Below are 20,609 nucleotides of genomic sequence, written 5' to 3'. Positions count from 1 at the left end.
ATATATGCCACATTAGAACTGCATATGTTAACAAGAGTGCAAGCTTTTATAACAGTTCCATGTTTTCCAGCTCAGCCCTGCTCTGGTAGAGCTTTCTGCACTCTATCACTTTTCTTCTCTTTCCTATTCATGCTGCTGTGCTTTCCTATAACCCATACACTGTGTTCACAGCACCTCACTCATCTTCCAGTTAATTCATTCCTACAGCTCCTCTGTCTTGCCTTTCCTTCCTCTGGTTTGCCCACAGCTGTGCGCCAGAAGGATGGAAAAGATGAAAGCTGGGCTGCTCAAGTTTATTGCAGTTTGCAACAAAATCATCACAGTATGGAGAATGACCAAGCCCAACTTCCACAGACTTCAGACTCAGTAAGTTATTTATAAAAGGCTTTAGAATGAGGAAATCTACAGGGAACAGGGAGAGGATAATCCATTCAGAACCATTCATTTCAGCAGCGACAAAAGCCTTACGGATGCAGGGTCCACCTGTAAAGCCAGACTTGGGGAAGCATTAGCAGCAATCGATGCTACAAATACTAATGTGTGTATCGCTCAATGTGACAGAGAAGCTGAAGTCGCTGTTCTCTCAGGCTGCACAAGCAATTCAGGAACAAGAGGAAGAAAAACAAGTAACCAGGGCTTTAAATTAAGGCTTAAACTTCCACTTTTACACAGTATTATGTTTAAACAGTACTGGAGGAGTTATAATAAGTGCAGTATGTTGCTGCAAACATTACAAAGTAAAGATGAGTAGTTGTGTGTGATTTTGAGGGTGTTTAGGATGTTAGTGTAGATGCGTGTGAATCAATGTGTGCATCACGTACAGGTAGCCTATCCCCTCTTGTGAGAAGCAGAAACCATTTGGCTGGTTGTCGATAATCTTCCCAGACACGGTTTTCTCCTATTCAGCTTTTGTCAAATTAGCAAGTAGAATTCCTCTGACCAAGGGAGTCATTAGCCCTGTAGGCCCATTAGCTTGTTTGTGAGGATCTTGTTCTCTCTCTCTCTCTCTCTCTCTCTCTCTCTCTCTCTCTCCATCTCTCTCTTGTTGTCAAGATAGCCCCTGTGGCTAATTGCCACATTGGCCCTATTTACCATCCTTGACATTTTGCATTTTAGTATCAGGGTGTTTTTTTTTTTTTCCTTCAGTCGACAAGATAACAGTGCTCTGGTCATTCAGGCAGGGATCAGATCACCCAGGCTGATATCAGACTGCATTACCCACACACACCCATATGTGCCCATCCTTGTTCCACTCGGCTATCTGTTACTGTAAGACCAGCTCATATTTTCCAGGGGAGTCCATTCAACTGGATGTGCACTGACAAAAGAACATTCAAGATCTTTACAAATGCTGATGGAAACGAGGAGTGTGGAAAAGAGCTGAATACTACAACTGCATTATTTATTATTACAGTGATTCAAGATGCCATGATGACAGAACAGGTCATATTACCTCTCATGTGCATTGCAAGAATTACATAATAAGGTAGGGAGGAATAGCATTACAAATCAAACAAGTGTGTTTCATGTCTGAGTGGACAGAAAGTAATTTAACCATTAGATTATTAGTCGATTAAAAAAACGACTGCTTTGTAGTGTCCTAATAATTATTTTTAGTTGAAGTTAAAATTTAAATGTTAAAAGTGTGAACAATTATGTTTTACTGTGGCAACAAACCTCTCATTATAAAGACATCATAAGAATTCTTACATTTTAAAATGTATATCGCATCACATTGTGATGTGCATCTTATCACCAGATTCTTCTCAATACACAGCCTGAATATAAAGGAGAGGGTAGACACATGCTTTATAAAAAAAAAAAATATATATATATATATATATATTTATTATGTAGCCTGACTCAACACTGACTAAACACAGATTTATCAGGCCACTGCTTACTCCCTTAATGGCCTGCATTGATTTGTAGCCCAATAATGTGAATACTAAATGCTGGACTGTGTCCTGGTGCCTGTAGAGATTTGGCTTCTGTTTTTGTGAGTCTGATGATATCACCAATTCTCAGCAGTGGGGAGAAGTCTGCTGCAGTGAATGGATAAGATAGTGGAATAATGTCATTAAGGAGTGCCATTAACGTGGATGGTCACTGTCTTGTATTTTTAAAAAAAAAAGATGTTTCTTTTTTTCAATGTTTAAACACCATTTTGTGAGGTAAAACTATGACATCACTGTGGAGGCACTTGATGATATCTAGATTCTGGTGTTTGTATAGCACTTGCTACTACTGCAGGTAACAGTGTTTCTTTGCCCTTCTGATTAAGAAAATGGTGACTTCATACTTCATGTTAAGGGCCTCAAAGCATGATGTCATCCTCCACACACACACACACACACACACACACACACACACACACACACACACACACACACACACACATACACACACACACACACATACACACACATACACACACATACACACACACACATCAGCTCCAGGTCACAAGTTGTGCTGAGATTTAGTGGTAGGGTCAAGAGGCCCCTCGTCAACAGTCATGTCACACAAAGAGCCTTTAACGCCTCACTTCATTTAGCTGACTTATTATGAACTACAGATTAGGCATGTGCGTTAAGTGCTCAGGAGTATTTTTGAGCATTCAAAGCTCGTCTGTTGGTATGTCATATTTGACATTTGTTAGAGCACACTCAGACCCTCTAGCTAAAGCCCTCAGCTAAGGTTAGCTTCTCCCAAATGCATGCTGGGTCGTGCAACTGTAGCTATACATATTAGCCCAGCGGTATGTGAGCAGAGAATATCAGTGGAGTAAACAGGCGATCCTTAAATAACCGCAGACACGTGGCGCTATGTTGTTTGTGGAGTAAAGAGGGGCAACATTTTTTTCCCATGAAGGGATATAATAACAGCAGAGGGTCAGCGATGGAGAGAGTGTGAAGAGACTAATTGGGCCGGTTCTATAAACACTGATGTCCAATGAAAATAAACTTTTTACAAGCAATATTGGAGCATTTGTTAAATTGTAAAGTTTTGTAAAAAATGTACATAAAAAGAAACACGTTTTTCATTGGACAGCAGTGATATTTACTCCTATTAAGGGACAGTGAGAAATGCTGACGTTGTGAAGAAGCTTTTGGTACCCTCTTGTTCCTACTGAGTGCGAGCGATGCGCGAGAGAGACATATGACATCAGTCAGACTGTGCATATGGCTTCGGCTGTCGCTCTCTCTACGTGTCTCCTGCACAACATGCCTGCACAGCATGGCATCACACACTCCTGATGAGGCACTCCAGATAATCAGTCCTGCAATATTCAGTCTCTTCTCATTGCTTCTCCTGCTTTGATTTAACTCCTTTATCTCCTCTTTAATACATTCATCATTAACTGCTCCTTCTCCTGTCCTCTCTTCACCCTCCTCTCTCGCCCCTCTCTTTCTGTCTCTCTCTTTCAGTTCAGTAGGGTTTAAGAGCCAAGCATGGAACTGAGATGAGCTCTTTAGCTCGCTTTCTCTCTGGAATTTGGCCTCAGTTTGCTGCGATCTGTCAGGTGCAGTATCCGCCTCAGCTGCACCCACTGATCCGTATCCATTAAGTCCATTTCCAGCCCAGGAAACTGGTCTGAGTTGTGTGTGTGTGTGTGTTTCTTCGAGTAGTATGATATGCATTTGGGAGAATATATAGCTCAAAAATGATAATACTAGCTGACTCAGGAACATTTAGCCTTACTTTAGTATTTTGCATATATAATGCAAAAATGTAACTATCAGGGATGAACATTGCAAAATTATAAATGATAAAAACAGAACTTTCGCTGTTCGGCCACATAAGTAAAAAAAGAAAAGAGATAAGAACAATTACAGTAAATAATTTGGACCAAATAATGACACTGTTCAGTGTTATTTTTAGATTGTAGCATTACAAAAGGTAAATTTATACAATAATGAAAAAAATGCACATTTAATTAAACACAAAAACAGTGCATTTAATATTAGGTCAAGCGGTTAAAAATAAAAAAGTAGTACAGTTCTTCTATTTATCACAACTTACCAAGTTTCATGGTATGTCCCCATCCAAACCCCACCTTAAGCCTTCTCCAAAGAGTTCAGCTAAGTTTAGCTCCACCCTTATATTCATCAGCCTGCTCTCCAGACTGGAGGGCACCATCTCTGGACCTATCCCACTGGGCCCTGACATACTGAGCTAATACTCTGACATATAACATGACCATGAGGTGCTATATTTCTCTGGCCCCAAAAAAAAAAAATTACGTATTATTTTAAGCTCATTTTTTCAATCGTCAGTAGTCAGGCCACATTTTGGAGTACATAGCGGTTGGAAATGATGACATCTGACGTGAAATATGGACACTAAAAGGGAGTCACTATCCTCCTGTGGAGAGAACATGCTGACTCAATCAAAAACACAGCAAACCACAGAAGGTCAACAAACAGACATCGAGTTATTAATCATCTGAGATGTAAAACTGTCTGGAATTAAAAGAGGAATATGATGAAAATATATGCTGGAAGATGATGGAAATTTGCTACAAAGTGATCATTTTTAAGGGCTGCAGTTAAAACATATCATTGTTTCCAGATTGTTTAAATGCTTAATCCTTTTCTCACAGTTGATATAAGAGTGTAAGGGAGAATTTACACAGACATGCCACGTGTCATGGGACAAGACAAGAACTAGTATTATGTCCCGTGACTTTCACCATGTCCCATGAGAGCAAAAGAACACTGAACTGACCTGAGACGTATGCATGTAAGGTCTCTTGCTTTGAAATTGGATGTGATTTTACTCGAATGTTGGAAGGGACAGTTCTAGCCAGAAGTTACCAGTCACCATCATTACCACAAGTGAAGAATGTTGAATGCGTGCACAACTTCAGAAACAGAATGTCCCATTCATATTACTTAATTACACCGAACACCAAGTTATATAGTTGTGGATGATAGAAAAACTGTACCTTGCGGTCCTGATCTCATACTTTTATTCACTTAATCTTTTCCTTATTTATGACACAATTTGAAAGTGCTGCTTGTTCATTCACTGAACCTTATTAAATAATACATACTTTCAAATTACACAAGAATGTTCTTACTGTAAAAACTTGAAAATCTTCACTGTCCCACAGAAGCTTGGAAGAATGTACAGGGTGAAAAGTGACAATGAAAGGAGTAGTAAAGTAGGATAAAAGACAGAAAAAGACCCAATAACGTAGGAACATAGGGATGAGGAGAGAAAGATTTTTGCATGGGTGGGAGAAAGAGGGGAGCAGATGGGTTTAAACAGAGTAAGAACATGATCCTAATGACCCTAAAAGAGAACAGACCACAGGAAAGAACAGGAACAGGACATTTGTTTTAAAGAGCTGAATGTGGATGGTAAGGAATGGCAGAATGAGAGAGAGTTTTAAAGAACGGAGCGAGCCGGCTCCGGGGTGCCCAGCATTCGAGCGTTCGTGTGATCACACTATCCCTCTCTGAGCTCTGCGTATTGGCGGGGAGCCAGCCAGCAGCTGTCTGAATGGAGGTAAATCATTTTGAGGCTGAGAGTTGAACACTGAAAAATGATGGCTCGGGTCGTGCTGAGCCCAGGCAGGGATTGCTTTATTCCCCCAGCGCGCCTGGGCCAGGAATCCCCAGCCAGCCCAAAATAAATGAAGCAGTCCGGGTCTAAATGGAAAACATTCTAATTAAAAAGAAAGAAACAGGGAGAGAAAATCCCTAAATCCTTAGTGCTTTTGGAAACGGCAACAGTTTCAACGCTCTTCCCTCCTCTGTATGTGTGTTAGAAGACAAAAAAAAACTTTAATCCCTTTATCTATTTTGTTTAAAGTAATTGTGCATGCTTATTATATGAGTGAATGTGCATAGAGTTTTTTTAAACAGGGGAAAATAAACCAGCTTGATTAAAACAGCTAACCTAATTATGAGCATAGCGTCGTCTACACAGCTGGCTGACTGGCTTTGAAGTCCAAATTAACAGGACTGGTCCGTTTCATTAATAAACAACGAAGTATAACGACCTGTCGTGATGCACAAGCTTTAACGTTTACCAAAAGCACACACCAGACTAAACATGCCACAACCCCCCCCCCCTGCTACGGGAGGGTTTTTTTTTCCGTGAAATAATCCTGCTGTCTGTTCCCAGGGAAGCCTGCATTGACTAGCGTACCCACAGGTAGGTGGCAAACTTTAAACTTCCTGCTTCCTGGGCTGGTTATGTGACTAATAAAACAGTAAAACCCAGACAACATCTTCACCCAACACCCCAAACAGCACCACAAAGTCTAGCCTTCTATCTCCCAACAACGCTGGAGGCCAAGTCGAGAGTGGAAGGCTCTGTCTTAAGTACTGAAAAGGCGGGAGGGGGGTTTGGACGTGGTGGGGGGCTGAGGTTAGTACTCTCTTCTGTTTGCAGTTTCCTAAATTGCCCCCCTCAATGGCATCCCAAAAACACACAGGATGTGCGGCTAATCCTGGCTTGGCTGCTCATGGCTTAGACACGGTGGGGAGGAACTGAGCAGAAGCCGTAAAGCATGGCTGGGCCTTTTTGTCATTTAATGAGTTGCGTCGTTCAGGCCTGAGCCCCTGTGGTAGAGCGCTGAAAAGCCACAGGATGAAGTTACCAACCGGGGAAGTTCTTTTGGTGTTATTCGAGTGTGATCTAACTGGACAAGCTTTTGGGCAGAATCTGTTTAATGTACAAAAAAATACAAGTACAGCAGAGAGAAGTTCTCAAAATGATTGATTTTAATGCCAGTAGATGTTTAACAGATAATTAAGACTTTGATGCCTCTTCAGTTGACCTTGTCTGTCTCTCTGTTTATGGAGATTATCTTCTAGTTTCATCTCCCCCTCCCGCTCTCACTGCACGGCTGGGAGACGAACAGCGTGACAGGTACGGTGCCCTAAGCATCAGGTTTCTCTCACAGATTATTGAGAATGGGGAATTCTCTGTGTCAGTGCGAACACGTGCAGCTGCTGGCACAAAAGCGTTCCACAACCCAAAGCATTCCCAAACATCCAACAGTGCCAAGCAGAGGCTCAGTCCACAGCTTTACTTCAACGTCTGGACACTTTTTTTTTTGTCCAAAAGTATTTGCATTTTAAATAAGAGATGTAAGAAAGAGCATCAGAGCTGAAGGCAATCAAGGGGCTATATGGGCACGGAGTGAATGAACAAAGGAGAGAGAGAGAGAGCAAGAGAGAGAGTATGCTCTTGCTCTCCACCATCTCCCCTCATCCCTCGTTCATTAATCACTGTCTGGCATGGAGGACACCTAGCGCTTATTTATTTGCACTCCTTCACTCTGGGGCTATCACAACAAACAGCCCCAGTGGCTGCTGGGAACATTTGTGCGTGATTAATCAGGGAGGAGGCCGGAGTGACAGAGTTGTGGTGAGGAGGGGTAAAAGAGAGACCGAGGGATAGAGAAAGAGGGAGGAAGAGAAAAAGAGAAAGAACTGGGTGAAGGAGACCTGACAGAGGTCCAGCACAGCAGAATGTGTGGGTCAAACCAATCAAACCTTGATGATCCAGGTATATGGGTACATATAGGCACAAGGGAAGGTCAATATGTTTGGCTTAAACAAAAAAACTGCACAAATATCTCTCAAACTATTAATTATGACCTACTAATAACAACAATGTCAGTGTAGATACTGGATAATTCATTACAAGATTAATAACTGAACCAGAAGAACCCAGAGTGTAAGGGGTTAATGGACTATCCCAAGAGCAATAAATACGTCAATAGTCCTTATTATGCACAACTTGCCTCGACACTGACAGCAAGATGGATATTCTCCACACCTTCAGAGGGTGACGTTATTTTTCAAAGCCACGGCCCAAAGTGTGCTAGATAATTAAAAGGCACAGTGCCAGTAGACCTAACCATGGGGATTCAAGTAATTTCCATACATTTATAGGATTTAATGTTTCTTTATTAATATGATCATTGCTGTCAAGGCAGGCAGAGCACTTTGACCATAAAAGACACTGGTAAGCAAGACAATGTGGTGGTTTGAGTTTGTCCAGTGAAGTGTAGCCCTGTTCAGAACAGACATTCACAGTGTACCAATGACATGCGTCACAATGTGGTGTTTTCAACAGCAGTAAACAACAAGGTTGGTGGTAATTATGGTGACCGGTGGCATCTGGTCAGAAAAGTCCATGCGTACAGACAAGTACCTCTGGCAGAAATCATATCCTCAGTCAATGCAGGAGGGCCCATATGCACATCCCACAGCTCAGAAATGTCATGGGACATAAGACCAATCGACACTTGGCATATCAGTATATACTGTACGTGAGAATCAGGGATTCTGCACTGGAAGTCCTTGGTTTACTCACAGGCCAGGCTTACTGGTAACACTTACAGCTTAATGCAGGGAAGCTGCATTTAGAGAGAAAGACAGAGATGGAGAGGAGGATTGGGGATTGCTACAGCATAAAGAGTTTTTTTTTTTTTTTTTTAGCAGACGAGCTCTACTGCACTGGGTCATGAACTGATTACAAGCTATAATCCACTCAGCTTCATATAATCTGCATGTGAAACGGCAGCGTTCAGTAAACAACCTAAATCACTCTTTCCCACTTCGTCTGTTAGGGTCAACTGCTACAGCAGTGTAAAGACAGCCGTGCAAAGTGTTTACATTAATATATCCAGCACTCAAAAACGTGGGAAGGGGCACGATGGTCTGACGGATAATCTTCAGGACCTCCCAGACTGGTACTGCAGGATTTAGTTGTGTTTGCCTGAGGATCATTAAAACCTTCATACTGTTTCTAGTTATTTAAACATTCTTGACAAGTTTATACCGATCGGCCTTAACATTAAACCCACCATCCTAATACTGAGTAGTCCTCCCTTTTGGGATCTGACCATTTAAGGCAAGGTAAAGAATAAAAAAATGAGTTAATCTTTGATATCTGGCACCAAGAGATTAGCAATATTAGAGTCCTGTAAGTTAACCTGGTTGTTGGCTCACTGGTTGTCCTTTCTTGGAGCTTTTTTGGTGGGCACCTGATGTTTTGGAGATGTTCCGACTATAGCGGTAAAGTACAGTAAACTGTAATTTTTGTGTTATAGATATGAGATTTCCCAGTGAATGCCACAAAAGAGCTGTGATGGAAAAAAATTAAAGCAACAAACTTAATTTAGCAATTTAGCAACTTAAATTATTTTATTATTTATTTATCATGTTTCACAATGATGTACTATTTTTTTCATATCGTACAGCACTATTTTTAAGTCATAAAAACCTGTACCTGATAGTCGATCCTAGGTGTTAAGTAAAAAAAAAAGGACAGTTCCATAAGAAATACATGTTGCACATTCTGTAAATCTAATTAAGATAAATACAAGCTCCATTTCAACCTGTAACCCGTTAGACGGTGCGCATAAAACAGAATTAGAGCATACTGACCTAAGGGTGGCAGAAATTCAATACTCCAGTGATGAAGGAACGTGTCTTAACTACCTGCTTTGGCAATTCCAATCAGCCTTGGTGCCAGTTTATTTTAAATGAGTAAAATATGACCCTGTGCACATATAGTGACAAGCAAGAGGGAATCCATTAGAAAATCAAAAAAGTTTGTGTGGGAGGGGGTGGGGGCTGCTGCGTGAATAAGAATGAATTGTGAAATTGAGCAGAATTGGATGGGGAAATCAACTTGCAGCTTGCAGACTAATTAGACATAAGGCTGTTATCAGATATTCACGCTAGTCTGGAGCTCAGAGGCTGTTGGGGTGAATCGAGACGGGGGATGAAGCTGCCACCTTTGTTTTCTTCAGGTCATAACAAAGGAAATGTGAACAGAGTGACCTCATAGACATTGTCAACTGCAAACACATGTGTTTTAAAAAGACAATAGGTCATAAAAGCTTCAATGCAAATTCCAGCCCACTTGCTAACACAATTAATATCCTTTCTCAGCTTGGCCTTTGTTCTACTGTACAAACCATGCAACTGGACACTCTTGGAGAGATCAGCTGACCCTATTTTGTAAGCATATTTTTATTTGACCTGTATTTCTACCCTGTATACTGAGGGTCAGCTTTAATAAGACGTCTAGGAGAAGTCTAAAGACTAAAGAACTACAGTAGCTTCAGTTAGAGCTAGGTCTATTAATCCATCCATGCGACTGTGCTGCCATGTGAATACTGTAGTGATTAATGCAAACTAGGCAATTTGTAAAGGATAAAAATTCAACCTTAGGGATATGTAGAGAAGTCTGCAGCATGCTGATTGATAAATACAGATGTCATGCTGTATTTCCATGCAATGCAGACTCTCTATCCATCTACGAGACTCGTTCTGCACCACCTGAGGACCTGCAAACAAAGTCATCTCTCTTCCCCAGCAGGAGGCCAGCCCCGGGGCCACCGAGACACTTCCAGCCTGATTGATTTGACAGTGTCTTCTCTTCTCCATTTCCTATCTTCATGCTGTGTTTGAGTATAGTGAGGCTCTCCTATGGCCCTGTGGGCTTTAGGAGGTTCGTCATGAATCAGCAGTTTTTTCAGTGTCCAGGGGGCCCGCTAATGCTTGCCCCCCTCTCCCTGGTGGCACTGGTTGCTGGTTCTCCTGACAAAGCACTTTACGTGGCCAGTGAGTGGATGTCAGGGCTGTTGCAAACCTCGACTTACTGAGTCAGTAGGGAACTAAAATGTGCTAACCCATGGTGTAGCCTAATGACTCTTCCACAAGTCATGCTCTGTTGTCATTAAATATAAAATTATTTAGGTGTTTTTCTAGACCACCAGTGCAAATTGTTGCAAAATAGGCTTAAATGTAAATCTACCTTGATGCTTAAGTACCCAGATGTTGATATTAGGGCTGCCACGATTAGTCGACTATTAAAATAGTCGACGACTAATTTAATAGTCGATTAGTCGTTTTTTTTTTTTCTTTGTTTTTCTCTCCAAACTGCTGCGACTGCCTTTCTGTCCTGGACGCACATGCGCAGTAGTGGAAACCGGGGTAGGTAGTGGACGACATCTCAGGACATTATACAGACAGGCTCTGGTTTCATGGCTACCCCGCTACAGAACTCAAAAGTGTGGGATCACCAAGAAAATAAAAGTGAAACGCGTGCAATGCAATATCTGCAATGAAGAACTTGCCTTCCTCGGCAGCACAACCGCGATGCACGAGCACCTGAAAAGGAGGCATGTTGTGGCTGATTAAATGACGAAGAAGCTAAATTGCTATTTAGCTGCTAAAATTAGCGTAAACAGAGCGTTAACTTAGTACTTAACTTACTCATCTTGATAGCTTTAAAACAGAGGTCACTAATAGGCGGACCGCGATCCGGATCCGGACCCAGACGTTGTCACAAATGCCGTCCCAAACCGATAAACTACAGAGAAGGATTTCATTCTGACAGTGGCTTCTGTTTTCAGTGCTTTTCGGTGCAGTAAACTCACAGATCAGTCATGTGTGGTGTAAAATCACCAAACGCTCTCCTCTGCCAATCAGATCTGTGCAGACCGCTGCCCTGTGTACGGTAATGTACACAATATCTGGACAGAGAGGCATTTTTTATTAATATACTTTTTTTTCATAATAGTTCAAACAACCTCACGGTTGAGATGTTTCATAAATGCCAGTGCCTTATCCTTATTTTACACAGTTGTTTACACTTTATGCTAAACAGTAAAATAATTGTCTGTTACAACAAGCTGCATATTTCATTAAAGGTTTAATGAACTATGATTTTAATTGTTTTTATTTTTAGTTAGCATATAGCTGAAATCTAATGTTGGTTGTATAATAGCAGCTGCATTCTATTGTGATAAACTGTGTTTTATATTCAATTAACGTATGATCCGATTAGTCGACTAATCATAAAAAATAATCGGTGATTAGTCGACTATAAAAATAATCGTTTGTGGCAGCCCTAGTTGATATAAATGACAGTCTGGTGACAGCCTACTGATAAGACCACTTTTAGGCCCTATTCAGATGGGATTAGTATTATGTGACAGGTGGTAAAATTTAGATAATTATTTCCAGAATTTCTTTTTAGTCTTTTCAATTCAGATTTAAGTCCTTTCTGAATGTCCTTTCTGAATGTGTCAAGTCAGCTGGTTTTACAGACTGCACCCTCCCATGTAAATAAGAGATCCTATGTCTTGTCCCTTGTGTGTCCCTTGAAATTGTTTCCTTCTCCCCCTCCTTTCCTCCTTCATCCCATTATTTCCCTTTGACCTCCTTTAGGCCCTGTCTAAAATGTTTTTTACCTTTAACTTTTATTACTCTGTACATCATTATAAGTCGCTTTGGACAAAAGCGTCTGCGTGATGTAATGTTATGTTTATTCCATGCATAGTGACGTGTGGCTATGAATGTGCTCATATGTTGTTTGAATCCAATATTTTAACAGTATTTTCTCAAGTATTTAGGCACTAGAGGACACTTAGTTTCACTAAGCATTACACAGACACTTCAGGTCATTCAAATTGTGGCAAACCTCAGTCAAATCCTCAGATCCACAATGCTACTAACCCTACATGCATGTTATGAACATGAGCTTCCAATTTTCCAACTAAAATTTCTAGATCACCATCAGTGGGTTATAAGTTTGGTCACAATGAGATTTTTGGACTTGATGGCAGTGCATAAATCGAGTATCCATTTCCATTTTCTTATTACATGCAAATCGGCCATCAATTTTGTAGTAAAATGACATTGCTACTCCTCCCCATGTAAAACTAACGCCACCTGAACACAGCTTTAGACCATAAATAAATCCTACAACAAACAACTTGATATTATACTCCATTCTGACCCAGGACACTAGTAAATTTCCTTATTCAACAAGCTTAATAAACCTAAATTAAATGATTAGATAAACCAAGTGTTATCAGCAAAGAAAAAACAAGGCAGTCTTTCATGGCAACAACTGAATGACCCTACAGTATGACTTTTCATACAGTTGCCGTCCTTCACCCCAAATAAACATTTGTTGTAGTAGAAGAACAGCACAATCTGACACCACACCTCATCCTCTGTCAGTACTCTGCAGTACTCATCAAATAGTCACCTGAGGACACAGAGTGAACCTGTCTCACGAGGTGATTGTTCTCAGAGACATTATAATGCTGCCTAGCTCTGCTGGCCTCAGCTCTGTCACAGCACTGCACACAAAGGTGGGATTCTGATGAGGTGGCATTCTGTGAACCGCTCAGCAACAGCGTGCCCCGAGGTCACTACAGATCTCTCCATATACATGTCTAGTTGTTTGTACACTTGTAAAAGCCCAGGAATATACATCAGGCAAAAAAAGAAGTGCAGGTGAAAGAGCTGAAAGAAATAAGGCGGAGGGCTGCGAATCTGCCATCTCCTGCTGCAAGACAACTGGCTCAATTGAGATGTTAAAATGCTGACACGTTACATTTGTTTCACAATTCCCTTCAAAGGCAGGCCTGTTTCCTTCAAGACAAAACAAAGAGGCTTCAGTGTGTTCAAAGTTTTCTCCCTGAAGGTGATAATCACCCTAGTGTGAACTTTCATGGCGGAACGGGTCAGGGAATAGGGGCTATTAATGAAACTTGAGGGGAGGGTGTGTGGGGAAACTTAGTAAAGGGGAATCTGTTATGCAGTTCATTGTTTAACATAGTAAAGCACTGATCCAATATAAAAGACTGGGGTGTTGGCACAGATAGTAGCAAGGGGTATAAGAACATTGAACTGTATTGAAGTATCACAATATTAAGTTTTATATCTCAAACATTCAAAACATCATGGTACTGATTCATAATTAATACTTTGTGGCAGAGAGCCAGATCTCTAGGTAGCAGTGTTGTACTTTGCCTTTAGATCTCACCATTCACTATATTTGTAAAAAAAAAAAAAAAAAAAAAAAAAAAAAAAAAGTGAACTTTGATTTTAATCAGATTTTATGCATATGTATGTATTGTTACATATCCATTATATTGAACCCTAACCCCTGTATGAAACACATCACTATGATACACACTGTATTGTGGGGTTCTTGCACAGCTCTAACATTAACCTCATTAGCTTTTAAAAGTTAGAATAAAAAACAAATAGTTTTTACTTTAAGGTTAAAGTTTATACTTTAAAAAAACTATTACTGTTTATTTTGTTTGATGATTGCAGTTTCTAGCAATAGTAGAGCAAGCCTCATGTACCTCTTAAAAATTGTTAGAAAACAAAGTGGATAGATTGTATGGTTTGCAATGGCCAGTGCTGGCATACACACACCATAACTTACCTGCCAGCAATCACCAAAGCCTCTAAAGACCAGGGGAGAAGAAAGGTGGTGAGAAAGGTGGTGAGAGGGTGCAAAAACAATGCTAAAAAAATGAATGGCCATCTTCAACATGGAACAAAAAAAGTGAAAAAAAGGTTTAGCCTGCCTTTGTTGGAGTACCTGTCTACTGATCGAGCTTTCTACTAGATTTTAAACTTGTAAGGGCACAAATCATTCTGCAACAGAGAGGATGTCCACACACAAAACATAGTGGGCATATAGTGTATGTATGTATTTGATCTATCAGTTTGACACTTTTTGTTTTAATATTGGGGAAAAATTTGCCGAATTGGTCCAACCCTATTTTACTGCATTACAGAAACATCTAACCAAATAGTCTGTCCTTTAGATGACACCCCTGTCCTTATCTCACAGTTTCACCTGGACAAGGATAAAAGCACAATGAATAACAGTGGATTACGTCCACTTATGATGATACAGAAGCTGAGTTTAGGATGTGGCTAAACCAGTGTCATTAATAGAGATCCATCTGGAAGCATCAGCATTGCCAATCAGAACCCCTAAGGACAGGAAGTGGGTAAAGGCTTTAGTAGATCCCCAGGGCCATAGGGTCAGAATGATAGATCCATCAACACCTCCATCACCCACCCCCAGCACTCAAACCCACACAGCAAAACGTCTCACGACCCACTGCAAACCCTTCACACCTGGACTTATCTGCTCACTGAGTGCTTCCCTCCCTTACTCAGCTCCAGCTGCTCCTGCTTATACTCCATGACCATCACACACACACTCACTCACACACACACTCACACTCTCTCACACATGGATGATAGCCTGATTACAACTGAGGACCACCAGCTGGTCTTTCAGCTCCAGAGTAAACACAGGGTAAAAACAACGGAGCAGAATCTCTGCACTTATACAACAAGCTGCTGCTGATCCTATTACTGTCAGAGCCCTGCTGGGTCTAAACTGTTCGTTTATCCAGAACAAATGTTGGGTAAAAACAACTTCACAAAGCAAAGCTTCAAATTTTTGACTCGTGACTAACGTGCCTGCTTTTCAAGGCTTCTAGAACATAGTCACGGCCATCAAATTAGCAGACAACACAGACAACAAGCTGTCAAAATAGCTCAAAATATGTCAAAAATATTGCAGCTTTAGTGGTGAAAAAAGGAAATGAACGAAAAAGGACGAGAAGCCATCAAAAGTAAATGTAAAAGTTCCCTACACAGACATAAAAAAAACCACACTTACTGAAGTTTCATGGTGGTACCCAAACGTGTGTCATCCACAGTGTTCAATCTTTTCTCTTTCCAGCTGGATCCAGTAGTGCAAAGCATCAGCCCTAGCTTTCCCACCATGGGTCAGTGGGCTCAATGGGCTTGCATGTCCTTCTTCTTCAAAGTCCAGTGCTTCTCTACAGCTTCCTGTGCTTCCTCAAGGTAGGAGGACCCACCTCTTGAGTCGGTGTGAGTTGGAGGGGGTCTGTACGTGTGTGTCCTCAGCCTTGGAGCTCACTCATGCTCCACTGCTCTCCCACTCGGCCCCCGTGATGCAGCTGCACGACAGGCTGCAGCTCTGCTCCAGGGCCAGCAGCACTCAGCATTAATCTGTTTTGCCAATTTGTCCCTGACACGGATTAGTGCAGTCAGTCAAAAAGCAGCCAGCCACATGGACCATTTACCTGCTTTCCCCCCTTCCCTCTTCGGCTATCCGTCCATCTTTCTGCCCCTGATGCCCTCCAACCTCTCTTTCAGTCTTTCAGTCTTTCACTCTCTATCTCTCCCTCTCTCCACCACTGAATCTCTGACAGCCTATGGAGACGATCTTATCAGCTTAACTGAGGTAGGCCTGCTTGCATGTGTGCACATGAGCTAAGTGACAGTGAACTCTGAACCCTCTCCCACCACTTCCCCCACTGCCGTTCAGCCAGTCCACTCCACTCCCCTCCACTCCCACCCCCTCCCCACCCCCCGTTTTAGGCATGAGGAGGCCCCGACCCCCTATTAGCATAGACCCAGGGAGCCCGAACAAGAGCGAGGGGGCGGCCTCCAACTGTTTACAGTCTCTAGCTGTATTGTCTGTGCTGCCGTTCTAATGCTGGAATAGGAAGCTAATCAGCTTAACAATGTGATTAAACAGATGCATTTATGTACCTAATTGATTTTAAATGGGGCCACCCTGGGGGCATTTTTTTCGAATGAGGGCCAATACTGGTTATTCAAGAGTAACCAGGCTAATTTCGCACGGGTTGATGATAATGATTAAGTAATTATTAGATATCTACCGAAGAAGAAGCTCAGCCACCCGACAGTAATAGCTTCACTCAGGCTCTCTCAGCCTTCCTGTAGACCTCATTGACATCTCATCAAAACAGCGTGAAATCAAGACACACTAAGAAATGAAAAAGGCAGCCATACTTACAATCTGCAAAAGGATATATAATGGATATAATAGAGCCCATACATTATGTCTGCCTTAGTACTCAGCTGCACTCCGATACGTTCGCTTGACGGACGTCATCAGCCTACCTTTGTACTTACTTGCCAAAAACACTTTGTTACTATGGCTACTCCCTAAGGCCTGGGCAACAAAACACTTTGTCATCTACAAAGGGCAGGCCTTGTCTGGGGAGAGTCTGGATTGTTGTGGGGGCAATTATGGTGGAATGCCTGCTCCAATCATAGTCATTACCAGCCAGGCTCACCTGGACGAGCATCTGGACGAGACCACGAATGCTTCCCCGTGCACTCTACTCACGACCACTGGAAGCAGGGCTGAATACCTCCAAACAGCTGTGCTCTTCTTATGTCTACACACACGTACACACACGTACGCACACTGATACACAAAGTAAAAGTGCCTCCTGTCCAATGTATTAGTTGACCAATACAACTGTCCATTGTTATAACTAATTTGTTCCTAAAATGTACTGTTACCATGAATTTACCAGCAACACAAATTCAACCTTAACCTCAATTTATATACATGATGCTTATTTTTATATGTGTTTCTTAGTAAAATACACAATTGGGGTTTATTTGGGTTTAGTGGGAAGGAAAGGTTAAGCATAAATCAATTAGTTAATATTATTTATTATAATATTATTTAAATATGATATTTATTGTTGAATTTAAAATCTAATAAGTTCAGTGGTATTTTTATTTATTTAGTACTTGTGAAATCTGTATAAGTTAGTGTGGAGAGTTTGATAAAAATCTGTAATTTGACAATGATAGCAAGCAGTTACAAAATGTTAATTTTCCTATAAGCTGTTTCAAAACAATTTATTACTTTATAACAGCGCAGTGCATGACCTGTCTTCATACTGTCCTCCTCCCTCTAAATAAAACCCACATATGCCCACACAGACACACACGCACACGAAACCTATTATTCCAAAGCTCTGCTTTTCTCCATATGTCCATCCATTCCTCACACTTGTCCATATCCACAGTGACAGTGCCTCTGTTCTCCTCTTACTCCTCTCTCTCATCCATTTGGAAAGCAATGGAGCATGTGCCCATCTTAAACACAGTCATATTCTTTCAATCAATTCTTGCCTGGCTTCCATCTACCACAAGCCCAGAGTGCTTCTCCCCATGCCTCTGTTCAGAGGGCTCCATTTGGGCTGCTTTGGCCTTTTCATCTCCTGGAGCACCCAGGTGGAATAAGAATACACAGGCAGCGCAGTCGGAGGCTGCTGACTGTAACCGAGCATCAGAGAGGTCTAGCGCCCTGCCAGTGTCTCTGTCTGTTTTCATTATGGAAGCCGCAGCGAATGTCAATACACTAATCATATGCTTCGTCACACAGGAGCGTACGCTGAGATTGGGGGCTCGAGCAAAGAGATCATTCGGAACTATCCATCATTGTCCTCCAGTCTCATAGCTCAGCACTGTTCTTCATGGCCATCCACAACCCATTCGTTTTAGTAGAGCAGGGCAATAGCTCCAATAGATCAAAAAGCTCAAGTCATTTCAAAGCATCTTCACAGTCAAAATAGGTGTATAGTGAGAGGGAAATGGAGTATAGAGACTCAGTGATGACCTTATTCAAAACCTAGTGAGACTTCAACTCCTGAAAAAATATAGAACTGAAGTATAAAAATGAATAAATCCTGAATAAACCTTTAGCTATTAAATGAACAGAATCAACCCACAGGTCCCTTCCTTCGTGACTCACAACCTAAATATAACCGATTTTGTATGAGAGCTCAGCTTCCATGCTGAATAATATGCCTTAAGGTGTGATGATTTAATAATGCAATAACTTTCAATACTTCCAAAATGTATCTATTTTAAAGTGAGCACTATGTTGATGTTTTAAATTATATTGCATGACTTACGCATTACAAAAAAAAATTAAAAACATCTTACTCTTGGTATTGAATTTATACATAAAGTGCCTTTAGAGCATAGTATATGCTGGCTAGCCAATTATGTTGTTTAACCAGCATAGTCATGATGATTATACTGGTGACACTGGACCAAGAGGGTTGACTGACATGGCCACAATGGTTGACTAAAAATTGTTGAAATATTGAATTGTAATATGTTTAAATAAATTAATTATGTCAGACAGTGGCTTATTTTATATACAATCTATGTGGATGTATAATTTAATTTAAAAGCTGTTTGGCCAGTGGTAGGATGGTCCCCCCCTTATATGTGAGTCTTGGTCCTCCCAAGGTTTCTTCCTCCTCCTGCAGCTCTGAGGGAGTTTTTCCTTGCCTCAGCGCTCACTGGGGGTTCTGTATTCTGTATTTTCTATGTTTAATGTTTTGCCTGATTCTTTGTCCTGTGATCATGTTTCTGTAAAGCTGCTTTGTGCCAACACCAGTTATAAAAAAAACTATATAAACAAACTTGATTTGATTTGATTTATTTTATATAGTGCTTAAACTTTGACCACTAGCTGCCAGTGAGCTACCGTATCTGGGTAACTTTGCTGTGCTGCTTCATCAATAAGAATCCTTGGGTAAGTCGCTCTGGATAAGAGCATCAGCTTAATTCTGTAAATGTAAATGTCTATAAAAAAGTTTTCCACAATGTGATAAAAAGGTCCCAATATATCTGTGCTTACAGCATCACAATACATCACGATAAACTGAATTGAAACCCTGAATTGTATCATGATACATATTACATTACACAGCCCCACAAGCTTGGTCATACTGGTCATGCTAAACCATCAAACTTACACAAAAAACCCTTTATGCTGGTCAAAATGCTACACTAGCCACCAGCTCAAGCTGTTTTTTTTCATCAGAAATTCCCTACATATTAATTCCATATTGAAAACTAAATTAATACTGGTTACTGCGTAACACACCCATAGATTAATAGCTGAATAATAAGCTTAGGAGTTTTACGGAGTTGAACATGAAATAAATGGTTTTACTGAGACTCTAATCTGCTTTGCATTCAGTTCTCAGCAAACATGTCAGTCCTACGAAAATATTTAAATAGCCGCCTGCATCCAGTCCCTGATGATTGAGGTGCTTTTAGTTCGTGCGAGGCAGGGGTGAGGAGAGCAGAGCAGCAGTGAGCAGTGAGGATGAGAGCGAGCGAGCGGACTTCCTCCCTTGCTGCTCTCCCCTCTTCCGTGCCCCTCTAATTGCACTCTAATTAACATTTCATTTACAAGGGAAGCACTGCTGATCCTGCAGGCCTGCCTGCATGTTATACAAGTGGGCACAGAAGCGGCCACACACCGGGGGGAAGGAGACTGGAATGGACACTCCGCCTGGCTCATCTCCCCAGCTCGAGCTTTCATTGGAAAAGTCCACTAATTAATCCATTTGAGAGTGAAAACATGTTTTTCATATTTGTCTTAATGGAGTGTCTAGAAATACTGATAAATGCTGATAAGATTATTATAATTATTATTTTTTTTAATGATGGTGAGGCTACACTTGAAAGAGGCAACTGAATGAATTGAGGACACACCACTGTCAGATGCATGTGTGCCTACAAACAAAATATCAGGTTTCAGGTGTAAAAAAAAAAAACATCATTAGACATTTTATTTACTTTTAATTCAACCATTTCTAACACAACAGGCCACAGTCATCTCACGCCTTGACTACTGCAATGCCATACTAACAGGCCTCCCAGCTTGTGTCTTAAAACCACTGCAGATGATCCAGAATGCAGCAGCGCATCTGGTCTTCAACCAGCCAAAACGGGCACACGTCACACACCAGCTACATTGGCCACCAGTTGCTGCTCGTATTAAATTTAAAACTCTTACATTCGCCTACAAGGTGATGACAGAACAGGCTCCTTCCTACCTGCACTCACTCCTGAAGGCTTACGTTACCTCCCGGCCGCTGCGCTCCTCCAATGAACGTCGCCTCGCTTTGC

General features: G+C 41.3%; 1 protein-coding gene across 3 annotated transcripts in view; it reads right to left on the bottom strand.

Annotated features, from left to right (window-relative positions):
* The window catches only part of kif26ab (kinesin family member 26Ab), a 109,245-nt gene that overhangs the window by 31,233 nt on the left and 57,403 nt on the right, over positions 1-20,609 (bottom strand). The window contains exon 1 of one of the 3 annotated variants that reach the window (XM_015607023.3): positions 15,496-16,123. The exons of the other annotated variants lie outside the window; for them this stretch is intronic. Coding sequence (XP_015462509.3) covers positions 15,496-15,602 — 107 coding nt within the window. The 5' untranslated portion in view covers positions 15,603-16,123. Of the gene's footprint in view, positions 1-15,495; positions 16,124-20,609 lie in introns of those variants that run through there. 3 annotated transcript variants of the gene reach the window in all.

The sequence above is a fragment of the Astyanax mexicanus genome, chromosome 14, assembly GCF_023375975.1.
Source record: "Astyanax mexicanus isolate ESR-SI-001 chromosome 14, AstMex3_surface, whole genome shotgun sequence".
NCBI lineage: Eukaryota > Metazoa > Chordata > Actinopteri > Characiformes > Acestrorhamphidae > Astyanax > Astyanax mexicanus.
This window is presented reverse-complemented; position numbering and strand designations above follow the sequence as displayed.